This window comes from Pristis pectinata, chromosome 5, assembly GCF_009764475.1.
Source record: "Pristis pectinata isolate sPriPec2 chromosome 5, sPriPec2.1.pri, whole genome shotgun sequence".
NCBI lineage: Eukaryota > Metazoa > Chordata > Chondrichthyes > Rhinopristiformes > Pristidae > Pristis > Pristis pectinata.
The window spans coordinates 69,421,906-69,447,013 of record NC_067409.1 but is presented as its reverse complement, the minus strand read 5'-3'; the positions used below and the strand labels follow the sequence as shown (position 1 = coordinate 69,447,013).

At 40.7% G+C, this 25,108-nt stretch overlaps 1 protein-coding gene across 2 annotated transcripts in view; it reads left to right on the top strand.

Moving 5' to 3' along the window:
• Positions 1–25,108, top strand: part of ulk4 (unc-51 like kinase 4) — a 527,384-nt gene that overhangs the window by 289,231 nt on the left and 213,045 nt on the right. For both annotated transcript variants that reach the window (XM_052015441.1, XM_052015440.1), the window contains exons 26-27: positions 463–514; positions 1,937–2,031. In XM_052015441.1, the coding sequence (XP_051871401.1) occupies positions 463–514; positions 1,937–2,031 (147 nt within the window). The remainder of the gene's footprint in view (positions 1–462; positions 515–1,936; positions 2,032–25,108) is intronic.

The following is a 25,108-nucleotide window of genomic DNA, read 5'->3' as shown; positions in this document are numbered from 1 at the left end:
AAACAGGCCCTATGGCCCAATGCGTCCATGCCGACCAAGCTTCCTACCTAAGCTAGTTCCATTTGCCTGCATCTGGCCCATTTCCCTCTGAACCTTTCCTGACCATGTACCTGTCTAAGTGTCTAAGAGTGGACGGGGATTGCAACAAACATCACCTGGTGAGCCAGATGCTTAACCATCGGGGATTCCAAATGTCAGATTATTGGAATTTTACTGTAGTATTATAACCAGCCCATGTTCAGAGCACCAAAATAGGTGAACTACATTTTTTTATCCATATGTCTTTTGAAGGCAGAGTTGTAAGAAACTTTGGCATATTTAAGACCAAAAGCTTGAAGTAGATAGGTTTTAGTTTTCCTGAAACTGTAATTCTATACAGTTTGTAAATGATTCACCATTTACTGTAGGAATGAGAACGGTATGTTTCAAATTGCTTTATGTTAAACCTGTGTTTGTTTGCAGAGTCATATCAAATCTATTGATTCTGGAGAAACAAATTTAGAAAGTGCAGTGGGTAAGTGCATCATTTCAAATTTTAAAGGGATATTAATTTTATTTTTCCTCGTTCTTTCAAGGTGATGTCTTGCTGTAGTGGATGGGGAGGAAAGTTAGAAATAGATTAAATATAGATACTTGACCATTCCAGATGTTTATTGCTACCTTATGAACTGGAACACTTTTTGATAGGTTTCAGCTGTTGCACTCTGCCACACTTCTTAAGAAGCCAGTGACTGTGTTGTATATTGGTTCTCAGTTGACAAATAAGTTCATGGTGTTAAGTGGAAGTCCTGTCTGCTTTCTGTAGTGGACAAAAAGGATATGAAATGTTATTTGAAGAGTATAGCTGTCACCCATCATTACTCAAATATGTTGTCTGGTTATTAACTTGGCATTTGTGGGATCTTGCTGCATGCAAACTAGTTTCCATATTTCCTACTTTACAATGGTGGCTATTCTTAAAAATATTTTGCTGGATTTAAAATGCTTTGGGATAGCTTGAGGCCGTGAGAGGAACAGTATAAATGTGTCTTTCTAGTTGCTTGGTCTGTCTGGGAAGCTGGAAAGTGGTTGTCAAGAAAATCTAAAAAAATCACTATTCCATTCAAGCAGTAAGTGAAATTCATGGACAGGAACCACGCTATCCATCTCTATAATCAATTTACAGTCACCAAATGCTGCAGCATTTTAAAATAAACTTTGTGGCAGATCAGACCAGGTGAGATGCAATTGAGACTAACCTCATAAATAATTTTAAAATGCACTGAAGATCTTCTGAATGATCTTCTGGGGCGGCACAGTAGCGTAGCAGTTAGCGTGACGCTATTACAGCGCCAGCGATCAGGGTTCAATTCCTGTCACTGTCTGTAAGGAGTTTGTACGTTCTCCTGTATCTGCGTGGGTTTCCTCCAGGTGCTCCAGTTTCCTCCCACATTACAAAGACGTATGAGTAGGTTAATTTGGGGTTTAAAATGGGCGGCGTGGAATCGTTGGGCCAGAAGGGCCTGTTACCACGCTGTAAAAAATAATTTTAAAAAAATGAAAAAGAAAATCATGACAGCTTACTCATTCTCTTTGATTTGCTGTTGGGTACCAGTTTTAACAGAGTTCAGTGTCCAAGCAAGTCCACCACTGGATTTTTGGGATTGTTCCTGTGCAGCAACAAGAGATGAGCCAGAGAAAGCCAACACATGAAACAGCTCAGAAAAATTAACTTGATGGTCAGCAAAGTTTTGCAGCAGTAAAATAAAATTAACAGTGAAAAAGTGAAAAACTCTTAAAACACAGACAGTTTAACAACTGATGAATCAGGGCACTGTCAGTAAGTGGTGGGTAAAATTTGAAAGAGTTCATTGCAATCTGATGTGCAAATAATATTTCGTACTGTCAGAAAGTTCACTTCTCAGATACTGTGATATTTTTGTTGATTCAACTTTAGGTCAAACTGGTTCAGAAGAACTTATCAGAATAGTCTTTTCATCATGGGAGGCTGTGACACAGCATCCATCACTCCTGAGTTCACATCTTTCCACAGTAAGTAAGGAGCATCATTAGGCATGAATGTGTATAATTTGCAATCTGGCAGGACAGATTAATGACTTAGTAAATCAACCATGTTGTACCAAGATTACTGAAGTTCCTCAAAGGACATCTTCACTCCAGGCAGAGCTCTTTTCTGTGTCGTAGTGGCAGAAGCTTACTCAACTCAACACTGATAGAACACATGAATACACTGGATTGCAAATAAGAGCAGGAACTCTGATTAATTTTCCCATCACTGGCCCAACATATTGAAGCCTTACTCCCATTCTGGCATTTAACTCTGCTTAACACATGGATCAAACATGAACCCTCTTGGCTGATGATCTGCAGCAGCTGTTACTGCTGTAATCAGGTATATAATGGGACTGAGGTAAAATTGTGTGGATGTTGGAAACCTGAAATAAAAACAGAAAAAATTGAAAATATGCAGCAGATCAGTCAACCCCCCTCCCCATCTCTCTTTCCCAGATTTCCCAGGTGCAGTATTTTTACACTGTTTTTATTGCACATTTTTGATTCCTTCTTCTGGTCATTATTTTATCTCCATTGTACAGTGGGAGCTCTATAATACCTTCTCTTTTATTTGTACTGAAGATGTTACAGGTATGACATCTTCAGTATAAATGAATTCAGTATGTAAAAATACCAGGAAAACATGTAAAATATGTGGGTGAGGGGAACAAAATGAATTTGACATTAATTATATATGTTTTGCTACTTCTGCTGCTTCATGTTTAAGGAGATCAAAATAGATGGAAGTAACTCCTGCACACAGTTAGGATTGATCCCACTATCTTGTACATATCAATTTGTTCCTCTCTCATTTCTTCCTTTTCAAGTCTAAAGAATTTAATTTTTTCACTGTTTTCTCACAGCACAGTCCTATAACAATTGGGGTCAGTTTCTTGAGTGTCACCACAGCTTTTCACCATCAAAGATCAGAACTGAATGAAGTGATGGAAGGGCAGCCCAACCAGAGCTTTGTATAGTTTCTGTAATGCCATCAAACATGGGCTCTATTGTTTTGGCAAGTGCATCACTTCCATTAACTTTGATTGCAGTTTTGCATTGCCAATATCAGGTCTTGTCACTCTCTCCTCCAGCTAGTTTAATGCTATTCTTTTGATAATTGCCACTTCCAATGTGGATTGTTGTATGTTATTTTCCACTGCTGAAGTTCTGTTCATGTAGAATTAATTATTTTCTCAGTCCTTGTGCATGGTAACATAGCGGTTAGCGCGACGCTATTACAGCGCCAGCGATCGGGGTTCAATTCCCGTCGCTGTCTGTAAGGAGTTTGTACGTTCTCCCATGTCTGCCTGGGTTTTGTCCGGGTGCTCTGGTTTCCTCCCACGTTGCAAAGACGTTCGGGTAGGTTAATTTGGGTTTAAAATGGGCAGCACGGATTTGTTCGGCCGGAAGGGCCTGTTACCACACTGTAAAATAAAAAAAATCTAAAAAAAAAATTTGACTGCTTCATGTGACTGCATTGTGTTTAATGGCTTTGTTTCAGTGTTTCATCCTGTTCACTCTCCAACACCATTGGCTCATAGAGCAGCCTTTATTCGGGAACTTTGTCACAGGCTGTCTGTAACATCACAGCATCTGGAATAGGAACAGAAGTAGACAAGTTGGGATTTGAAGCCTGTTCCACCACTCATGGTCATGACTGATCTTCTATCCCAGCACCATTTGCCTGTGCTATCCCCATATCCTTTGATTCCCTTAATGCCCTGAAATCTCTTAATCCCTTTACTGAATGAACTTAACGAGAGACCTTCCACAGCCTTCCAGAGTACAGAATTCCAAAAATTTACAACTTTCTCTGTGAAAAAACTTTCTTCTCATTTCAGTTCTAAATAGCCTACCCTATATTATGAGACTCCTCAGTGAGGTGAACCATCCTCCATACATCCAGCTTGCCTGTAAGCATTTTGTAGGTTTCAATAAGATCTCTTACTGTAAATTCTAGAAATTACAGTCCCAATGTACTCAATCATTCTGCAAATCTGTCATCCCTGGAGCCCGTCAAGTTAACCTTCACAGAACTTCTTCTTTGGCAAGTCCACTCTTCCTTAGATAATGAGATCAAAACTTTACATAATACCCCAGATGTGGTCTCACCAAGGGCCTGTATAATTGCAGTATGGTATCTTTACTCAAATCCTGTTATCTTAAAGTACATGTTATTTGCCTTCCTGATCTCTTGCTGCACCTGCATATTGGCTTTCAGGCCCCTTTGAATCCTATCTCTCAATAAATACTCCATTTTTCTGTTATATGGACTTGCAAGGAATGGGATAAGTTGTTGTTGTTCGTGAGTAAAAGTTGCTATACTTTCTTGTGTGATCTTGCACTTCCTCAATAACAAATTTGTTGTGAGGTGCTTTGGGACGTAATCAGGACACCATGAGGTGCTGGGTCAGAACTTGCATGTAATGCTTGCTGCCAACGTATGCAAAAACGCAAGGACTTAGCTTTTACAGATCCCCATTGTTGATTTGTGTTTAAGGTCTCGATCCAAAATGCTCAACTCTTGCTCAGTGACAGTGGGGGTGTCAGAGAAAGCTCTGCCCATGAAATAGCTGAAAGAACTGCTGACAGTTGGCAAAGTGATATCGCTGGATGTAAAATTTACTGAAAATTTATAAAAAATTAAATCAGTTAAAAACACTTAAAAGCCATTTTAAACAGAAGAAATAAAATTCCTTCTCCTTCCCAGCTATTCCCCTCCATTGAAGTGATAGACTTAATGGTGCAGGTACAGCAGACAGCTTCCCCAGAGTAATGTAGGGGATTCCAGTAACTTCATGCTTCTGTCTTGAACTCCATAACATATCTAATGATGGAATACTCAGTCAACAAATTTGTCGTCTCTGCCTTCATGAAGGAGTCCCAGAATTTTTGGCATTTTAAGTGGAAATGTCAGTTTGGCATAAAATGGCCAGAATTTTCCAGCAGGTACCAGTCCATGACATCGACCTTTCGTTTCTTGTTGATACCATTGCGTTTTAAAGTGGAGTAAATTGCCTGAAGTCTTCTTGTGTATGTCAAACTATATAAAATGTACAGCACAGGAACAGGTCACTGAGCCCAGCTGGTTCTTACCAACCTTAATGCTCAATAGGAGCCTCTTCCCATCATTCCCCTTTTAAATCTCTCAGCATATCCTTTGCTTTCTTTTCCTTCATGCCGATCCAACTTGCCATGAACTACATTTACACTGCTCACCTCATCTACCAGCCTGTGGTAGTAACTTCCACATTCTCACCACTCAATGGATAAAGCTTCTGTTGAATTCCCTTTTAGATTTCTTGGTGACTGCCTAACATCGACTGCCTCTGGTTTTGTTCTTCCTAATAAATCAAGGCATAGTCTGTACCTTAAAGGTAAACTATTGAAATCGCTTTAGTACATGATTTTTTTCCTAATGCTCCATGAAATTATTTTGTTATCTTTACTTGCAACCTTGCAGTACTCTACATTATGACAATATTGTAGTCTCTTCTGACTTCATCATTGTCACTTGCCTCCACTGTGATTCTTCTGAAATTCTGACCTTCCTTGCACATGTTCTTTGCTGAGCACACAGAAAGATATATCTACGAGGAGAGATTGATGAAGCATCTTTTCCACCCCTGCCTTGGTTACTGGGCCTCTCTGAGGAATATCTCACCTAATGAGAGCTGTCAGAAGTAATCACTCATAAAGCTGGCAGGTTCTGTTGTGTGATCCCACTGGGACAGCAACTAAAAACTTAAGACATGATGAGTAACTTAATGTTGCAGTCACGTGTGTCTGTCAAACTGCTATAGTTCATTATTGTATAGCATAAATAGTCTCACAATAATCACACCTGAATCAAGCCAGCAGCAACAATGCACTGAGTCCACAGCTTGATGGTCTGTCAGTGTTTATGCTCCACACCAACCTCTTTCCACCTCTCTATGATTGAAGGATGTGTACTTTAATGGAAATATTAATTAGGATACAATGTATTAATTAACGGGCAGGCAATTTATTTTTTGGAAGCCAGATTCTGTTGCTATCTTATGCTGATACTTTGGATAGCATTTTGTATTGATGTTGTGGCAGCATACTGCAATCATCCCAATACAGGCAGGAAGGCAGATGCAAGGATTGTCATCTTACATTGATTCCCACCCATAGTGGAGTTTTTGTTATGTATTTGCTTTCTCAGATGTCCTGTTGGAGGTCATAACCAGTCACCATCTTGTGAATTTGTTGGCACTTTTTAAAGGTTGATGTGAGCAGAGGCATGAGTTTGTTTCTGGTCACCATCCCAGTTGTTTTATACTCCAGGAGATAAATATTGTTTGTAAGTTGACTCAACATAGTTTATGTTCCCTCTGTTGTGGGACAGGCCTGACTGCTGCTACAGTGGGAACAATTGCTTACTGATACAGGGTTCACTCAGTCACTTACCTCGATGGGGGAGGAGCTGGTGGGGATCAATATCAAAGTCAAGTTTATTGTCATATGCACGAGTACGTGTATGTACAGGTCCAATGAGAAACTTACTTGCAGCAGCATCATAGGCACATAGCATAATAAAAGCAGCATTTTTGAAATGTTGGCCCAGTCATTCTGAGCATAGTTTTATCATTTTTATGAGACTTCTTGCAGACTTTGTGACTGCCCTGAACTGTGCCCAGACTGATTGAAAATAAGGCATGTCTACATTCAATTTTCCAGTATAAGCCTTTCAAATGATGACTGCATTTTTGTGACTTATGATGCATTTCAAGATAACTTTGAACTAGTCTTTTAACCTATGACTGCTTGTTAAAATCGTGATCAATCATCCTTTTACCTCTTACAATTGTTCTTCAGTTATATAGCAACCCGGATCTTATATCCAGCTTTCTGTGTGATCTGCTTTCATATAGGCTAATGGGTTTTGTATTAGAAAAATGTTGTTTGGAGAATCTCTTAACTTGCGATGGAAGAGCCCTAAGGGATCATTTGGCATGATGTTTGCAGAGTATTAGTAGACATGAAGGTAATATTTGATTTGGATGTTGCTGAATAGTTCAGGCTATGCAGGCTAGAATGTTACAATCAAATGCTTTAAATACATGAGCTGATCCTTGTGGAGAAGCTGTCTTTTTGCTGTTGATTTTTTTATGCAAGCTATTAATCCAGGTTTATTTCTGTGTTACTGCTTCCAGTAGTGCAAGGAAAGGGCTCATCCAGGCAAGGAATCCACAGTGACACAGGATTATTGTCAGATTTTTAGAGAGTATGTAACAATGAGGAGCTAAGCATTTTTAAAATATTTTTCATTCTGGTATCAAAGAAATTCAGTTTTATTAAGAATCACTTAAAGCATTGTAACAATCATCTGAGGACAATAAAGGTACCTCAAACAAATCTATTTCCAGTTGCCCTGCATTGACAAAATAAAGCAGATGGTCTCCCAGACATTGACTATCTCATCATCTTGAGGTGTTATCGTAAGTAAATGTAGGAAGGAAAATACTGGAAAACAAAAATTGCAAATGCAGGAAATCTGAAATAAAATGTTGGAAATGCTCATCAGGTGAAAGGAAGAAACAGAATTAGCATTTCCAGCAGTTAAGCTTTCTTCAAAGCCCCTGATAAAAGGAAAGCATTATGTTGGATAAAGGAATACTGATTTATCCACTCATTGTGATGATGGGACTGACACCCCAAAATGTTTCAGTGAATATCTGCCTGGATATTCTTTGCTGGCTGTAGATGGAAACTCATTTGTTCCATTCCAACAAGTATATGTTCTTCAGGTAAACAACGTTTACCCAGGTAACCCTTTGTAGATGACAGGAAAGGACAGTAAAACTTTTTTAAAAAGAACCTGAGAGTTTCTGCTCTTTATAAATGAGAGTGCAGACCACAATGGTTAAGTTAAGTCATTGGGCCAAATGATACTGGCCTTTACCATGTACACCCAAGAAAACCACTGGCTCACTGCAAAACACTAGTTAGCTCATTCCCAACTTCTGTGCCTGCACACTGCAGTATGAAACTCAGAAATGTGCACCTGTTTCACCACTGGACTCAGCTATCCATGCAGACTCACTTTGCATCTGGCCCCTTAGTGTTATCCAGGATTGGCCAGCAAATGGAGCACAGTGCTATTCATTTGAAGAGGGTCAGTCACCTTGATTGAAATGTTAACTGCAAGAAAAGTTTTTTGCTTTCGTTAATGTTTTTAATTAATTTCTACCACTTAAAGGTGTTTTACATCCATTTGAACAGTTTCCAAATGTCTCTGATGCTGGACATTTAAAAATGTTCAAAAGCCTTTGACAGCAGTGAAGGATTAGAAGATCGTCAAGAAGATCTGAGGTAGTTCATCGGGATCCATCTTCTGAGGCTTAGTTGCTGCTCTCAGGAGATTCTGTTTCACAGAATGACCACCACAACCAAGCCATTGCACTCTGGGGCTACAGAAAGTATGAGGGTGGCAAGTGTGTGTGATGGGCCATGGCTAAAGCACAATCTAGTCCATTATAAGTTACTGGTTACTCTTCAGTTGAAGTATTAAGTTATGGGCAGCGCACTTTAGGAAGCATATCAAGGTAAAAGGATGATTGATCACGAGTTTAACGAACAGTCATAGGTTAAAAGACTAGTTCAAAGTTATCTTGAAATGCATCATAAGTCTCAAAAATGCAATGCAGAGGAAATATACTGGAACAGTATCAGGATTGAGGGGGACTTAAGTTTGTGAAGTAGGTATTCAGTTTGCAGTAGAAAGGGTTAAGAAGAAATTTAATATTAAGAGCTTTGATAGTATAAACAATGTTTCCACTGACTGGAGAGTCAGTAATTAGAAGACACAATTTAAGGTAATTGGCAGAAACAGCAGAGGTAACATGAGAAGGACATTTTTGTGCAGTGAATCGTAATAACCTGGTTATTACAATTGCCTAAGTTGGTGGTGGAAAGAAGCTCAACAGTAGCACTCCAAAAGGAAATGAACCTAAACAAAAATTGCAGGGCTATAGAGAATGAGCAGGAGAATGAGGTTAATTTGATGATAGTGGATCACCTGGGTGGCACAGCAGAGCAGTTAGTAGAGCTGCTGCCTCACAGTTCCAGCATCCTGATTCAATCCCAAGGTCTGGTTCTCCTGTGACCACCTGCTTTTCTCTGGGTACTCCAATATCCTCCCATATCCCAAAGTTGCGCCGGTTGGTAGGTTAATTGGCTATTGTAAAAGAATGTATTGATGAATGGTAGAATCTGGGTGGAATTATTGGGAATGTGGGGTGAATTAGTGGGGGAATGGGATGATAGGATTGTTCTGTGAGCTGGCGTGGACTTGATGGGCCGAAATAGCTTCCTTCTGTGTCATAAGGAAATATGGAAACATGGAATATGGATTCTTTGAAAGCCAGCACTGATCCAATAATCCATTTGCCACATGCTATAATTCTGGAACTAAATTTGCATTACATGGTACATATACAAAACAAAATATGTAAATGCAGAAAAACTGAAACAAAAATGGAAAGTTCTTCAGTGACAGGTTCTCTAAAGAGAATGCTGATGGTTGATGGTCAAAATAGTAACACATCCTTTCCTTTTCATGGAAGATTTGTTATGTTTTTCAGTGATGTAGTTAACAGTTACATGGAGATAATGTTTTTCAGTATAATAGCATTTCACTTTAAGCTTTTTATTCATCAAGCCTTTGCTTCTTGTCAGCAGAAAGATGGGATTATTAGACATTCTGGCCTTCAGCTCACCCCTGTACCACTTCCCCTCTGTCTCAAGAGGGATGGTCTACTGCTGAGCTAGTGCCCCCTCCATTCCTTCCCTTGTGGGTTTTTTGTAATCTTCCTATAACCATGAAAGCTGCTGTAGCTCCTTGGTGATACGCAAGCAAACATTTCCCCTGGACGGGAGTTTTGAAATTACCATGGCAAACGCTCAACCACCACACCCTTCTGCATCTCCCCACCACCCCCACCCCGGGACACATACCCTGCTCGTCAGTATATCCTTCACACTGCTCTGTCTTCTGTCCATCTCCCAATTTACTGTTATAACTTCTAGGACAGCACTTACTCAGTTCTTGCTTCCCTCTAATTTCAGTTACATATGTTTTTTTTCTAAGCTAATGATTACATCTGAAATGTCTTCCTTCCAACTTTGGATCTGCCACCCTCCTTTCCAGGTTAGTCACAATACTGTCATTGCTTCTCAGTTTTTCTTGTGTTTTGAGAGCGTTCATTCTTAGTTGTGGTGTTTATGTGCATATGTGTGCACATGATTGTTAGATTAGGGTAAGGCAAATTTTGAAGGCATTAGATTGGGAACTTGAAAAGGTTGTCTGGCAGAGGCTGTTTGCAGGTAAAGGAACGGCTGGCAAGTGGGAGGCTTTTAAAAGTGAGGTACAAAGAGTTCAGGGCCAACATGTTCCTGTTAGTGTGAAGGGCAAGACTGGCAGAATTAAGGAACACTAATTTACAAAGGATATCGATGTCCTGGTCAGGAAAAAGGAGTATGTCAGTTATAGACAGCTGGGATCAAGCAAATCCCTTGAGAAGTATAAGAGATTTCGGAGTTCACAAGAAGGAGATAAGGAGGGCAAAAAGAGGACAGGAGATAGCTCTGGCAGATAAGGTAAAGGAGAATCCAAAAAGATTCTGCAAGTATGTTAAGAGCAAAAAGGTAACAAGGGAGAGAATAGGTCCCCTTAAGGATCAATGTGGTCATCTATATGTGGAGCCACAAGGGATGGGTGAGATCTTGAATGAATATTTCTTATCTGTATTTACTGTGGAGAAGATCATGGAAGCTAGGGAATTAAGGGATATGAATAGTGATATCTTGGAACCTATTCACATTACAAAAGGAGAGGTTCTGGAGGTCTTAAAGCATATTAGGGTAGACATCCCCAGTCCCTGACCAGGACCATGAGGGAAGCTAGGGAAAAAATTGCAGGGGCCCTGGCAGAGATATTTTTATCTTCCTTAGCCATGGATGAAGTATCAGAAGACTGGAGGGTGGATAATGTTGTGCCAGGGAACAACAGGCCAGTGATCCTAAGATCAGTGGTAGAGAAGTTACTGGAGGGGATTGTGAGAGACAGGATCTACCAGCATTTGGAAAGGCAAGGGCTGATTAGGGATAGTCACAATGGGTTTTTGCATAAGAAATTGTATTTCACAAACTTGATTGAGTTTTTTGAAGAAGTGACCAAGAGGATTGATGACAGAAGGGTGGTAGACATTGTCTTTAGCAAGGCTTTTGATAAGGTGCTGCGTGGTAGGCTGGTCTGGAAGGTTAGATTACATCCAGGGTAAACTAGCCAATTGAATACTAAATTGGCTTAGTGGAAGGAGGCAGTAGAGGCGGTGGTGGTGTGTTGTTTTTCAGATTGGAGGCCTGTGACCAGTGATGTGCTGTTGGGGTTGGTGCTGGGTCCACTTGTCATGTATATTAACAATTTGGATGATAATGTTGATAACATGTCTGTTAAGTTTGTGGATGACATCAAATTTGGTGTAGTGGACAGTGAAGAGGGTTTTCTAAGTTTACAAGGGGATCTAGACCAACTTGGGAAGTGGGCCAGTAAATGCAATTTAACTAGGACAAGTGCGAGGTGTTACAGCTTGGTAAATTAAACAAGGGCAGGACTTGCACAGTAAATGATAAGGCCCTGGAAGGTGTTGTAGAACACAGGAACATAGAGGTACCGGTACATTTTCCCTGAAAATGGAGACACTGGTAGACAGAGTGGTGAAGAAGGCTTTTGGTACGCTTGCCTTTATCAATCTGAGCATTGAGTAAAGAGTTGGGATGTTACGTTACAGTTGTACAAGACGTTGGTGGGACCGCACTTTGAATACTGTGTGCAGTTCTGATCACCTGGTTATAGGAAGGATGTCATTTAAGCTAGAAAGAGTGCAGAAAGGATTCTTGAGGATATTACTGGGACTGGAGGTCTTGAGCTATAAGGGGAGGCTGGGACTTTTTACCTGGAGCGAAGGAGGCTGAGGGTGACCTTATAAAGGTTTATAGAATCATGAGGGACTGGGTAAAGTCAATGGTTGCAGTCTTTTTCCCAGAGTAAGGGAGTCTAAAACTAGAGACCGTATGTTTAAGGTGAGAGGGGAACTTTTTCACACAGAGGATGGTGGGTAAATAGAATGAGCTGCCAGAGGAAGAGGTGGGTAGAGTTACAATGTTTAAATGACATTTAGACAGGTACCTGGATAGGAAGGGTTTTGAAGGATGTGGGCTAAACTCAGGTAAATGGGACTAGCTCAAGTTGAGAACTTGGTCGGCATGGTCAAGTTGTGCTGAAGGGCCTGTTTCCATGCTCTATAACTCCATGACTCCATTTTATCTTTGTGCTGTGAGGGCTTGCATGTAAATTTCAAATTTCTGCTCAAAAATGAATGTTTGACAACAGCTGCAAAACATTCACCTGATGAATAAAAGTAATTCTATAGTCAATTTGAAACTGAAGCATAGATTACTTACATCTGAGTAGCCACTTGGTTGTAATGTTCTGAATAATATTAAAAATAAAATATAGGATAAAAATTTCTAAACAGTCTTTCCTGTTAAATTTGCTCTTTACAGGAAGAAAGCAACTAAATCTGTTTGTAATATTTTCCCTTCTCATTTTATGGAGAGGGTACAGAAGAGGTTCACCAGGTTGCTGCCTGGATTAGAGGGTACCGGCTCCAAGGAGAGGTTGGACAAATTTCAAATGTTTTCCCTGGACTGTCAGAGACTGAGGGCATGGATAGGGTAGATAGTCAGAGTCTTTTTCTCAGGGTGTTAGTACTAGAGATCATAGGTTTAAGATGGGAGGGGGAAAGTTTAAAGGAGGTGTGCAGGACAAGTTTTTTTTTACAAAGAGAGTGGTAGCTGGAAAGCTGGATCGTGCTGCCGGGGGTGGTGAAAGCAGACACAGTATGATAGTGGGATTAAAGGGTATTTAGACAGGCACATGAACAGGCAGGAAATGGAGGGAGATACAGGAGACTGCCAATGCTGGAATCTGGAGCAACACATAAAACACTATCAGAACTCAGTAGGTCAGGCAGCATCTATGAAGGGAAGTGGACAGCTGACGCTTTGGGTCAAGACCCTTCATCTGGACTGGAGGGAATCTTCTTCAAAGTGGGTATACTTTGAAGAGACTTCACAGTGGAGTAGCAGAATGGAGACACAGGAGGCTGCAGATGCTGGAGTAACAGTCCAGATGAAGAGTCTCAACCTGAAGCATCAGCTGTCCACTTCCCTCCACAGGGAATAAAGGGACATGGTTCATGTGCAGGCAGATGGGACTAGTTTAATTTAGCATCATAATCGGCACAGACATTGTGGGCCAAAGGGTCTGTTCTGTTCCTGTGTTGTACTGTTCTATATTCTATGGTCCTTTTCCAACCACCTTTCCCTTGGCCTCAGTACCTTATATTGCAATACAGCTGAGTGCTGACTTAATAATTTTCATTAAAGGACAATCTGAATTCAGTTGTACAAATAAACAAAATCAAACTCTGCTGACTTCCCACATAAACAAAAAGAAGAAGATTAATGAAGGCATATGTAGGTTCCTTACAATGAAGAGCTGAAGATTTTATTATGTGGATGAAAGGTAGCTGGAAAGAATGCAGAGGAGATTCATGAGGATGTTGCCAGGGCTCGAAGAACTGAGTTATGGCGAGAGATTAAGCAGGTTGTGACCTCTTTCACTGGAGTGTAGGAGAATGGGGTGTGATTTTATGGAGGTGTATAAAATTATGAGGGGCATAGATAGGGTGAATGCGCATAGTCGTTTTCTCCGGATTGGGGAATCAAGAACTAGACGGCATAGGTTTAAAGTGAGAGGGGAGAGATTTAATAGGAGCCTGAGGGGCAACTTTTTCCACCCAGAGGGTGGCCAGTGTATATGGAATGAGCTGCCAGAGGAAGTGGTTGAGGCAGGTACATTAACAACATTTAAAAGGTACTTAGACAGATATATGGATAGGAAAGGTTTAGAGGGCTATGGGTCAAACACAGGCAAATGGGACTAGCTTAGATGGGAATCTTAGTTAGCATAGACCAGTTGGGCCAAAGAACCTGTTTCCCTGCTGTATGACTCTATGACTTTTAGAAATAACAGAGCAGTTAAGGAAATACCTGAGTTCTGTATTCACAGAAGAGGAAGCAAATATCTTCCCAGAAAAGCTGGGGAACCAAGATTCTAATGAAAAGGAGCAAGTAACAAAATTAGTATGTCTTTAAAAAAAATTGATCTCATAAGCCTGATAATCTGCATTCCGGACCACTAAAAGAAATAGCCATTGAAATAGTCAATGCATTGCTTGTCATCTTCTGAAATTCGGTAGGTTACAGAACAGTTCCTGGAACATAGGACATAGAACTATACAGGAACAGGCCCTTCAGCCGACAATGTTGTGCTGAACTAATTAAACTAATTAATTAAATGTCCAACTAAACTCATCCCTTTTGCCTACACAATGTCCATATCCTTCCATTTCCTGCACATTCATGTGCCTATCTAAGAGCCTCCTGAATGCCTCAATCATATCTGCCTCCACCACCACCCCTGGCAACACGTTCTAGGCACCTGCCACTCTCTGTGTGAAAAAAAAACTTGACCCACTCATCTCCTTTGAACTTGCCCCCTCTCACCTTAAATGCATGCCCTCTTGTATTAGATATTTCAACCCTGGGAAAAAGATACTGGCTGCCTACTCTATCTATGCCCCTGACAATCTTATAAACCTCGATCAGATCTCCCCTCAGCCTCCACCTCTCAAGAGAAAACAACCCAACTTTGTCCAACCTCTCCTTATGACACATGCCCTCTAATCCAGGCAGCGTCCTGGTAAACCTCTTCTGCATCCTCTCCAAAGCGTCCACATACTTCCTATATAGAGGCAACCAGAACTGAATGCAATACCCCAAGATCCCTCTGTACATCAACACTGTTAAGGGTCTTTCCATTACCAGTGTACTGTCTCTTTACATTTCATCTCTCAAAGTGCAACACATCACATTTGGCTGGATTAAACTCCATCAGCCATTTCTCTGCCCATATCTGCAACTGATCTATATCCCGCTGTATCCTTTGCCAGTCTTCTACGCTATCCACAACACCACCAATCTTTGTATGGTCTGTGTGTTGAGGACTGTGTACCAAAGAGGACAATACTGGTGTGCCCAAACTGGAAACCGTGGATGAACTAGGAGATCCACTCCCAACTAAAGTCGTGGACTGCTGCATTCCCATCAGGTGACCCTGACCTTTACAAGAAATTGAGATACAACCTCCGTGAAGCTGTCAGAGATGCCAAGAGATGATACCAGTTCAAAATAGAGTCCCAGACCAGTCATCAGTTGTGGCAGGGCTTAAAAAACAAAGTCAGGCAGCATAGTCAACAACAGCGCATCCCTTCCTGATGAACTTAACGCATTCTATGCACATTTTGAACAGAAGGAGATTGGTTTGTCACCACCCACCCTGACAGCCTCCAATGCAACTGAACCCATGGTCATTGTTGAGGATGTAAGATCAGTCTTCCACAGAGTGAACCTGAGGAAAGCATCTGGCCCCGATAGTGTCCCTGGCCGTGGCCTCAGATATTGTGCTGATCAGCTGGCGGGGGTATTTGCAGACATATTTAACCTCACCCTGCTTCAATCTGAGGTTCCCACCTGCTTTAAGAAGACCACTATCATCCCAGTACCTAAGAAAAACAAGGTAACATGCCTTTATGATTACCGACCAGTGGCTCTGACATCCACCATCATGAAGTGCTTCGAGAGGCTGGTCATGGCATGCATTAACTCCAGCCTCCCAGAGGACCTTGACCCACTGCAATTCACCTACCACTGAAACAGGTCTAGAATGGACACCATCTCCCTGGCCCTACACTCATCTCTGGAGCATCTGGACAGTAAAGACACCTACATTAGGCTATTATTTATTGACTACAGCTCTGCCTTCAATACTATAATTCCAAGCAAACTCATCACCATACTCCGATACCTGGGATTCAACACCTCCCTCTGCAACTGGATCCTTGACTTTCTGACCAACAGACCACAATCAGTGAGGATAGGCAGCAATACCTCCAGCACGATTATCCTCAACACTGGCGCCCCACAAGGCTGCATCCTCAGTCCCCTGCTCTACTCCCTATATACTCATGATTGCATGGCCAAATTCTGCTCTAACTCCATCTACAAGTTTGCAGATGATACCACCGTAGTGGGTCAGATCTCAAATAACGATGAGTCAGAGTACAGGAAGGAGATAGAAAGCTTAGTGACATGGTGTCATGACAACAACCTTTCCCTCAATGTCAGCAAAACAAAAGAGCTGGTCATTGACTTCAGGAATGGGGGCGGTGTACATGCACCTGTTTATATCAATAGTGCTGAGGTCGTGAGGGTTGAGAGCTTCAAGTTCCTGGGAGTGAACATCACCAATAGACTGTCCTGGTCCAACGACATAGACGCCACAGCCAAGAAAGCTCACCAGCACCTCTACTTCCTCAGGAGGCTAAAGAAATTTGGCATGTCCCCTTTGCACCCACCAACTTTTATTGATGCACCATAGAAAGCATCCTATCTGGATGCATCACGGCTTGGTATGGTAACTGCTCTGCCCAGGACTGCAAAAAACTTGCACAGAGTTGTAGACACAGCCCAGCTCGTCATGGAAACCAGCCTCCCCTTCATGGACTCTGTCTCTACTTCTCGCTGCCTTGGTGAAGCAGCCAGAATAATCAAAGACCCCACCATCAGGCAGGAGATACAGGAGCTTGAGGGCATATACCACCAGGCTCAAGGACAGCTTCTATCCCACTGTTATACGACTATTGAATGGTTCCCTTATATGATGTGGACTCTTGACCTCACAATCTACCTTGTTATGACCTTGCACCTTATTGTCTACCTGCACTGCACTTCCTCTGTAGCTGTGACAGTTTACTCTGTATTCTGTTATTGTTTTTACCCTGTGCTACCTCAATGCACTGTGTAATGAATTGATCTGTACAAATGGTATGCAAGACAAGATTTTCACTGTACCTCAGTACAAGTGACAATAATATACCAATACCAATACCAAACTTACTTACCCACCCATCTACGTTTTCATACAGGCCATTTATATATATCACAAACAGCAGAGGTCCCAGTACAGATCCCTGCAGAACACAACTAGTCACAGACCTCCAACCAGGATGTCCTATTGACCACTACCCTCTGTCTTCTATGGGCAAGCCAATTCTGAATCCAAACAGCCAAATCACCTTGGATCCCATACATATTAATCTTCTGGATGAGCCTCCCATGAAGGACCTTGTCTAAAATCCATGCATATAACATGCACAGCTCTACCTTCATCAATCACCTTTGTCACCTCCTCAAAAGATTCAATCAAGTTAGTGAGACACAACTTGCTCTGCACAAGGCCAGGCTGACCATCCCTAATTTGGCCATGGTTTTCTAATTGCTCTGACCCTAAGAATTCCCTCCAGTAACTTCCCGACCACTGCCATGAGACTCTGGTGTATAGTTTCCAGGATTATCTCTATTTTCCTTCTTAAGTAATGGAACAACATTAGCTACTCACCAGTCCTCCAGGACCTCGCCTGTGGCTAGAGAGGACATGAAGATATCCGTCAAGGCCCCAGCAATCTCATCTCTTGCCTTCCTCAATAACCTGGGGTATATCCCATCAGGCCCTGGAGACTTATCCACCTTAATGTTCTTTAAGAGAACTAACAATACCTCCTTCTTTATCTCGAAATCTAAAGTATAAAGCTTCAAACTATCACCATAACACATGACCCTAAAGCATCAGCAATCATATTGTAAAATGCTGGATATGGTCAGTAGATCCAGCAATGCAAAAAGAATTTCCATTCAATGATCCTTCACCAGAAGTGTGAAAAATTAGAAATAAATAAAATAATTTTCAGCAAAAGGGGAGAGGAACAGAAAGGAAAAAAGGGACAGAGTGAAGATGACATTGAATGAAACAAATGATGGTAAAGGCTGGAAAAAGGAGATAAAGGTCATTATTGACAAAAGGGAATGCAGGGAGGTTAAACTAGGAGGAAATGAATGAAACCTGAAATTACCTGAAGTGAGGGAAAGAACATGAATACTGAAATAAGAAGCTGGAAAAGCTGATCATCCAAAGTCATTGAGTTATGCTTGAGTTGGAACGAGCTGTCATAAGGTGAGGTGCTGATCCTCAAGTTTGTTGCAACACTGTGGGAGGTGAAAGATAGATCAGTCTAAGGGGGAGTGCGGTAGTGCCTTAGAGTGATCAAAGGAAGCTCAGAGACACGGTTGTGGACTGTCCTGCAAAGTGGTCATCCAATCTGTGTTTGATTTCCAAGGTATAGAGAAGACCACACTGAAAGCCATACACTAAATTGAAAGAGATAGAAGTGAATCACTGCTTCACCTAGGAGAAAGATTCAAGACCCTGTATGACAAGAAGGGAGGAGTAACAAGGGCAGACATTTCATTTCCTGCAATTGTACCGGAAGGTGACATGAGTGAAGAGTGGTTATTAATGGAGTTAGAAGAGTGAGCCAGAATGATTGTACATAATGTCCCTATGGAATGTTGAAATGAGATGGGAAGTGAAGATGTGCCTGGTGATGGTATCATGTTGGAAGTGTTGAGAATTACACTCGCTGATCTGTTGAATGTTGAGGCTGGTGTGATGAAAGATGAGGACAAGAAGAACCATCTCCTTGTTCTGGTGGGCGGAAGGGCCACCATATTTAGGATAACAGATTGATAGTTCCCTGTTATTTTTCTCCTTCCTTTCTCAAATAGTGGGATCAAGTTTGCTAATCTCCTATCCACAGGAACAATTCCAGAATCTATAGAATCCTGGAAGATGTTGACCAGAGATTCCACTAGCTCTATATCTACTTCTTCAAAACTCTGGGAAATAGATCATCAGGTTCTTGGGATTTAAAAACAGCTTTCAACCTTACTAACTTTTCCAGCACTATTTTTTGACTAATGATTAGTTTTTTCAGTTCCTCATTCTTGCGAGACCCTTGATTCTCTAATATATCCAGCAGCGTTTGTATCTTCTTCCTCAAAGATAGGTGCAAAATAATTGTTTAATTCCTATGCAATTTCTTTATTTTCCATTATAAATTCTCTTTTCTCTGTCTTGGTCAGATGTAGGTGAGGGACCATAATCTATGGCAGAGGTGTGGTTTTCCTCAACTGTGGTTAAGGGAAAAGGAAGGTAACCAAGATGCATTGGTTTGAAAGTAGCATTATTGGAACAGATCCAAAAGAGAAGCTGGGAGAAAGCAGGTTTGGGGGGAGAAGTGTGATCAAGCCAGCTGTGGTGAATACTGATAACTGATCCCCTGAAATGGAGATAGGGAAAATAAGAATGGGAAAAGTCAGAAGTGGGCTATGTGGAAGTGAGTACTGGGTAGAGAACATTCCAGCTACATTTTTAGCACTAAGCACTTTTTTCCCTCTCCTTGTTGTTTCAGATTTATTTTTCTTCTCCTATTTATACCTCCACAGACACACCTTTCTTCATTCACTAGCCTTTCCCACCCTCTCAGTGGCACCACTCAGTGGGCTCAATGATGGTAATGCCAAATGTCAAGACTCTTTGATGAAGATGGTCATTGCCTGGCACTTGTTTGATGATGGTGCCACTGACCACTTATCAGCCCATTAATCTTATCCAGGTCTTGCATTCACGTAGTGGTTTCTTCATTATAAGGAACTGTAGTTGTGACTGAAAGTTATGCAATCATCAAGCAAACATCCAGATTTCTGACTTTATGATGAGATTGTTGATAAAGCAGCTAAATTTGGTTGACCGAAGACAGTGAAACTCATGCAGTAATGTCCTGGGGCAGAGGTGATTGCACACCGATCACAACAATCTTCCATTGTGCGAGATATGACTGCAGCTAAAGGAACATTTCTATTGATTCACATTGACCTCAATTTCACCAGAGCTCCAATTGCCACATTTGCACTGTTGCCATTTTTAAAAGGACGATCACTCCCATCTCAGATCTTTTGACAAGGTTGTTGAGTCTTGGTCTTGAGCCAAGTATTCCTGCTGAAGCCCAAAATTTAGTACTAAGCACTTTTTTCCCTCTTCTTGTTGTTTCAGATTTATTTGTCTTCTCCTATTTACGCCTCCACAGACACACCTTTCCTCATTCACTAGCCTTTCCCAGGCTGGATGTTTGCTTGATGATTGCATAATTTTCAGTCACAACTACAGTTCCTTATAATGAAGAAACCAAGCATCAGGGAACAAGCACTGGTGAACTGATACTGTCAATGACACCTCCTAGCTATTGATTGAAAGTAGGCTAATTGACTAAATTTATTCTGCCTTTTGTTGACAGACCTTCAGTGGGCAATTTTCCATACAGTATGGCACATACTGTGATCCCAATCTAAAGGAAACTCAGGAGGCTGCCAGAGTGAAACATCCAGTCAACACTTCTGGCAGAAGATGGTTGCAAACATTGTTTACTCTGCACATATTCTTGCAGCTTCACTTGGTTAACACCATAACTTAGCTACTCCCCTTATTGATCTTCACATGCCTTCTGCATTCTTCATTGAACTAGGGTTGGTCCACAGCTAAAGTGAGGGATATGCTGGATATTAATGTCATAGATTGTGATAAAAAAAACAATTACTACTGTTGATCAAGTCATTGAGTTTATTGTCATGTGCACAAGTATGGTGAGGTACAGGTACATTGAAAAACTTGCTTGCAGCAACATCACAGGCACACAGGTGCAGAAACACACAGAGTATAAATTATGCATAAAATTAAACCACAAAGTGGGGAAAAAATACATGATCGAAGACAAGTCCATGGTAGTGCAAGACGTGGTTTGTAGTTGCTGAGGTAGGGTTATGGTTGTGCAGGTAGGACCTGATGGCCTACAAAGCCTCATGGAACCCAATTTTATCTGTTCAAAGTCTATTTACCATGGTTGTAGTGACACACGAAACAGTGGAAGATCAGTGGAAGACAGGATTTGTTCTGCCAGCAATATTCATTGCCAGCAATACTGCCATGGATGGATATATTTGGGATGGATGTAGATTGGTAAAGGAAGGTCAAGTTGGCATTAAAGAAAATTATTTTATGTGATTACACGTGAGGGCTGAAGGGAAAGCAGGATTTGAAATTTGTCAGATATTTAACCAGGAGACACAGAGAATGCAGATATTGGAGCATCAGATATTTAACCAGCTTTGTGTTTCTAGAGAGTAGTTAAAGATAACCAGATTAAACTCACTTGAGGGAAGTTTTTAATTGATACGTTTGCTTAAATATTTTTGAATTTGGATTCCAGGGTTTATTAATGTGTACAAAACTGTGCCCAATGTGTTAGTTTAAATGTAATGTAGTCAAGTGCATTTTAAGACTGGAATGAAAACTGTTCCAGAGGTTCTACTCCAGTAAATTAAAATTTAAACATGATATATGCTCAATTAAAACATCCAGCCCAAGGGTGTTCATTTAGGTCGTCTCCCAATGGGTTTCTTGATGTATAGCTTTTGGCTGGCTGCCAAAATAATCATTTATCAAAGCAGCCCTTTGACCTCATGAGAATTCCCTTCATTTACTGTTGGAGCAAACGCAGAATTTAAAAATGTACCGGTTTTCCATAAGATTCAGGAGACCAGTGGAATCATTGATAGTAATTTACTCAATAATGAAGTATGTGCTCTCACAAATATTGTTCCTAGCCAAATAATCTTTTGTTTTTAGCTAAAGCTGTGTTTACAAAGGATGTAGTGAGGTTTGGGAATAATCGCATTCTCTTCTAATTATTGAAATACAAGAACGTTGAACATGTTTAAACCATCTGAGTAATATTGTGCAATGTTGATGCTTCACAACTTGCTTTGGTAATGATTTTCTGTTTTCTTTTTAAAATCCATTCAGAAATATTTATTAATTTGCTCCTCATCCCTTAAGTTGGATTTTCTTTCACTTATTTTACCTGCAGTGCAAATCAATTTATGGTACTTCAAGTTGAAATATTTGAATTTATGTGAATAATCTCATACTTCTTCTCAGATGTAGGTTCTGTTGAATCACAGAAATTTCAAGCACAGGATGCCATTGAGCTCACTTTGTCCCTGCATGGCAATAAAGAGTTATGCAGCCTAATCCCACTGTATGGGACTGTATGGGTATGGGACAAGTACATATCCAGGTACCTTTATATGTGATGAGGGTCTCTGCCTCTGTCACCTTTTCAGGCTGTAAACTCCAGACCCTTGCATCTTTTGGGCTGAGAACATTCTTCTCAACTCATTTCTAATCCTTTTACCAATTACTTTACATCTATGCCCACAGGCCATTTGATAAGGGAAGAAAATCCTTCCTATGCACTTTATCTCGAGCCTTCATAAACTTATACACCACAATTAAATCTTTGCTTAGGCTCGACTTTCACAAAGTAATTAACCTTCACTTAACCAGTCATTTTAGTTACAGTTATAGAGTTGTTCAGCACAGAAATGGGCCCTTTGGTCCAATACGTCCATGCCACCCTTTTTACCCATCTACACTCACGTTAAGTCGTCGTGGAAAAGTCTTTAGAAATCTGCTCTCCATCATCTCTGTTCCTGGCTGATATCTTGCCTGTGCTTCAGCCATATTCATTGTAAGGAGATCACATTTTACAATTGTGGTGGGTGGAATGCACCTTTTGTACCCCGTGGCGTTAGCTGCAACATCCAGTTTCTGCATGACCCCTTCAGAGAATAATCATCTGGGAGTGAAATTGAAAAGCAAGAAACTGTAGATGCTACAAGTCTGAAATAAAAGTATAAAGTGCTATGTTGATTTGGCTTGGTTAAGACTCAAATATTCTGCTCTCCTATCTTTAGCCCTCTAAAGACATATGCTCATCCAAATCTCTGGGGTCCATCCTGAAGCACACCGAGTCATGTACCCCCTCACTGGCTCTTGTTTCACAGATGCCTCAAATTTAACTTTCATCTTAAAATCTGTGGCCCTGTTCTTGCTCAACTGTGTAAACTCCTCCACTACAATACTTTCCTTCAACTCTGGGCTCCTGTGGCCGTGTCTTCATCAGTTTACACCCTAAGCTCACCAAGCCATCTCACCTTATAGCGCTTCATGCTTTCCAATATTGCTGTAATCTGTCTCTTTAACCAAGAATTTGGTCAATTGTCCTTATGTTTCCTTCATCATTGTATTTTTTTGGCAGCTGATGTTCCTTGTGATGTTTTATTTTATTAAAGCTGCAATATAAGTGAGTTGTTATTGATGAGGAAAATCCCTATGTCCAGGCTCTCTAGTAAACAGAGCTTTAGCAACATATATAAAGAGTATACATTTTAATTACTGACCTGTGAATTGGTATCCTGTTTACCTGCATTGAAAGGATTGTTTTATTTTCATGAAGTGTCTTAACACAAATAGAAAATTGAAATATATCGAATCAACACAGTTGTTGTCTTAAGTGGACTACACAATAATTGAGTGTTAAGCCAGCTTTCCATGGGCATCATTTAAACAAAGTCTGTTCCTGTGTGCTGAACCTAAACAAAACTATCAAATTATGTTTATTTGTGACATGATTGAATCTTTGCTTCGGAATACAGTCCAAATATATCCTCCCTTGTTGATTTCCTTTCAAGTCCCAGACAATAACATGGAAAAACTAATTTTTCTTCCCACAGATGAACTGTATGAAAATGAAGGTATTGATACCAATACCAATACCAAAAGAGGCAGTAACTTCAAAGTGTTGTTGCTGATCAAAGAATCTTGATAATACTGGTCAGCTGAACACAGTTTGATGGGAGAAGGAAAAAAGGACAGCATTGTGACAGAGAGAAGGGCATTGGGTGGGGGACAGTGGGAGAAACAGAGAGCCATATTTACTGAGAATTTACTGGAGAAGAGGAAAAATTTGATTATCCTCAGCACTATGCCTTGATGATACTGGTGCCCAGTCTAATCATTTATACTCAATAAAAAAGCTAATAATATTATTTCTCATGAGGCAAAAGCCTAAATTCTTTCTGAATGTGAGGCTTCTTGAGTTTCTGTTATTTTACAAACTGATTTATTAATTTCCTTTGACAAATTTGCTAGAGTTCTTTGAGAATGAAATAAACTGGGTGGATAAAGGGGATGGACCAATCTTGCCATCCTTCCTGATCAGCAAGAAGTCAGGAAGGACATATGCCAATAAAAAATAGCAAGGCTGTGGGAGCAGATAGCATCCTGGCTGAAATTCTGGAAGTTGTTGGTAAAGAGCTGCAATCACAAATCCTCAGCCTCATTGCCCGCATCTAGGAAGGATAGAGTATTCCAAGGGACCTTAGAGATGCTTTAATTGTGACCATCTTCAAGAAAGGAGACAAGTCCAACTGTGGTAACTACAGAGTGGTCTCCCTGTTGCATGTCACTGGGAAAGTCATTGCCAAGATCCACCTGAACTACTTCCTCGCAGTGGCTGAAAAACTGCCCCCTTTCCCAAATCACCTGATCTTTAGACTTCAACAACTCCAAAAAGAAAACAGAGAACAACTTGCAGCAACAGCACAAGAATTCCCAAAGTATACAATTGGATTTTTTACTAAATACTATCAGGTTGTACCTAAAATCGTTGTGCTATATGACTAACTAAGGGTACTTTAATCTAAAACCTGTGAGAGGAGATAAATGTGAGAGGAATATTTTCCAGTGATTCTTATGAGCTGTTATTAAGGTTGATAAGCTGAGTTTTTTTCCCCCACCCCTTTCTGTTTCGAAACTGAGCCATATCAGCATTTTAGTTTGATATTAATCTTGCTGAGGGAAAATTATTATGGTATCAAAGAATATATATTTAAGGTAGTGAGATTGTTGTGGAGGAAATTACCAGCAGAACTGTTTACTTTAGTTCAAAGCTAATGAAGGAAGGAATTGTCAGAATATTGTGAGAGAGTGGGGAGTGAGACTGGCTAATTTGCTGTTACATAGAGCTGAATTGGACTCAACAGGCTG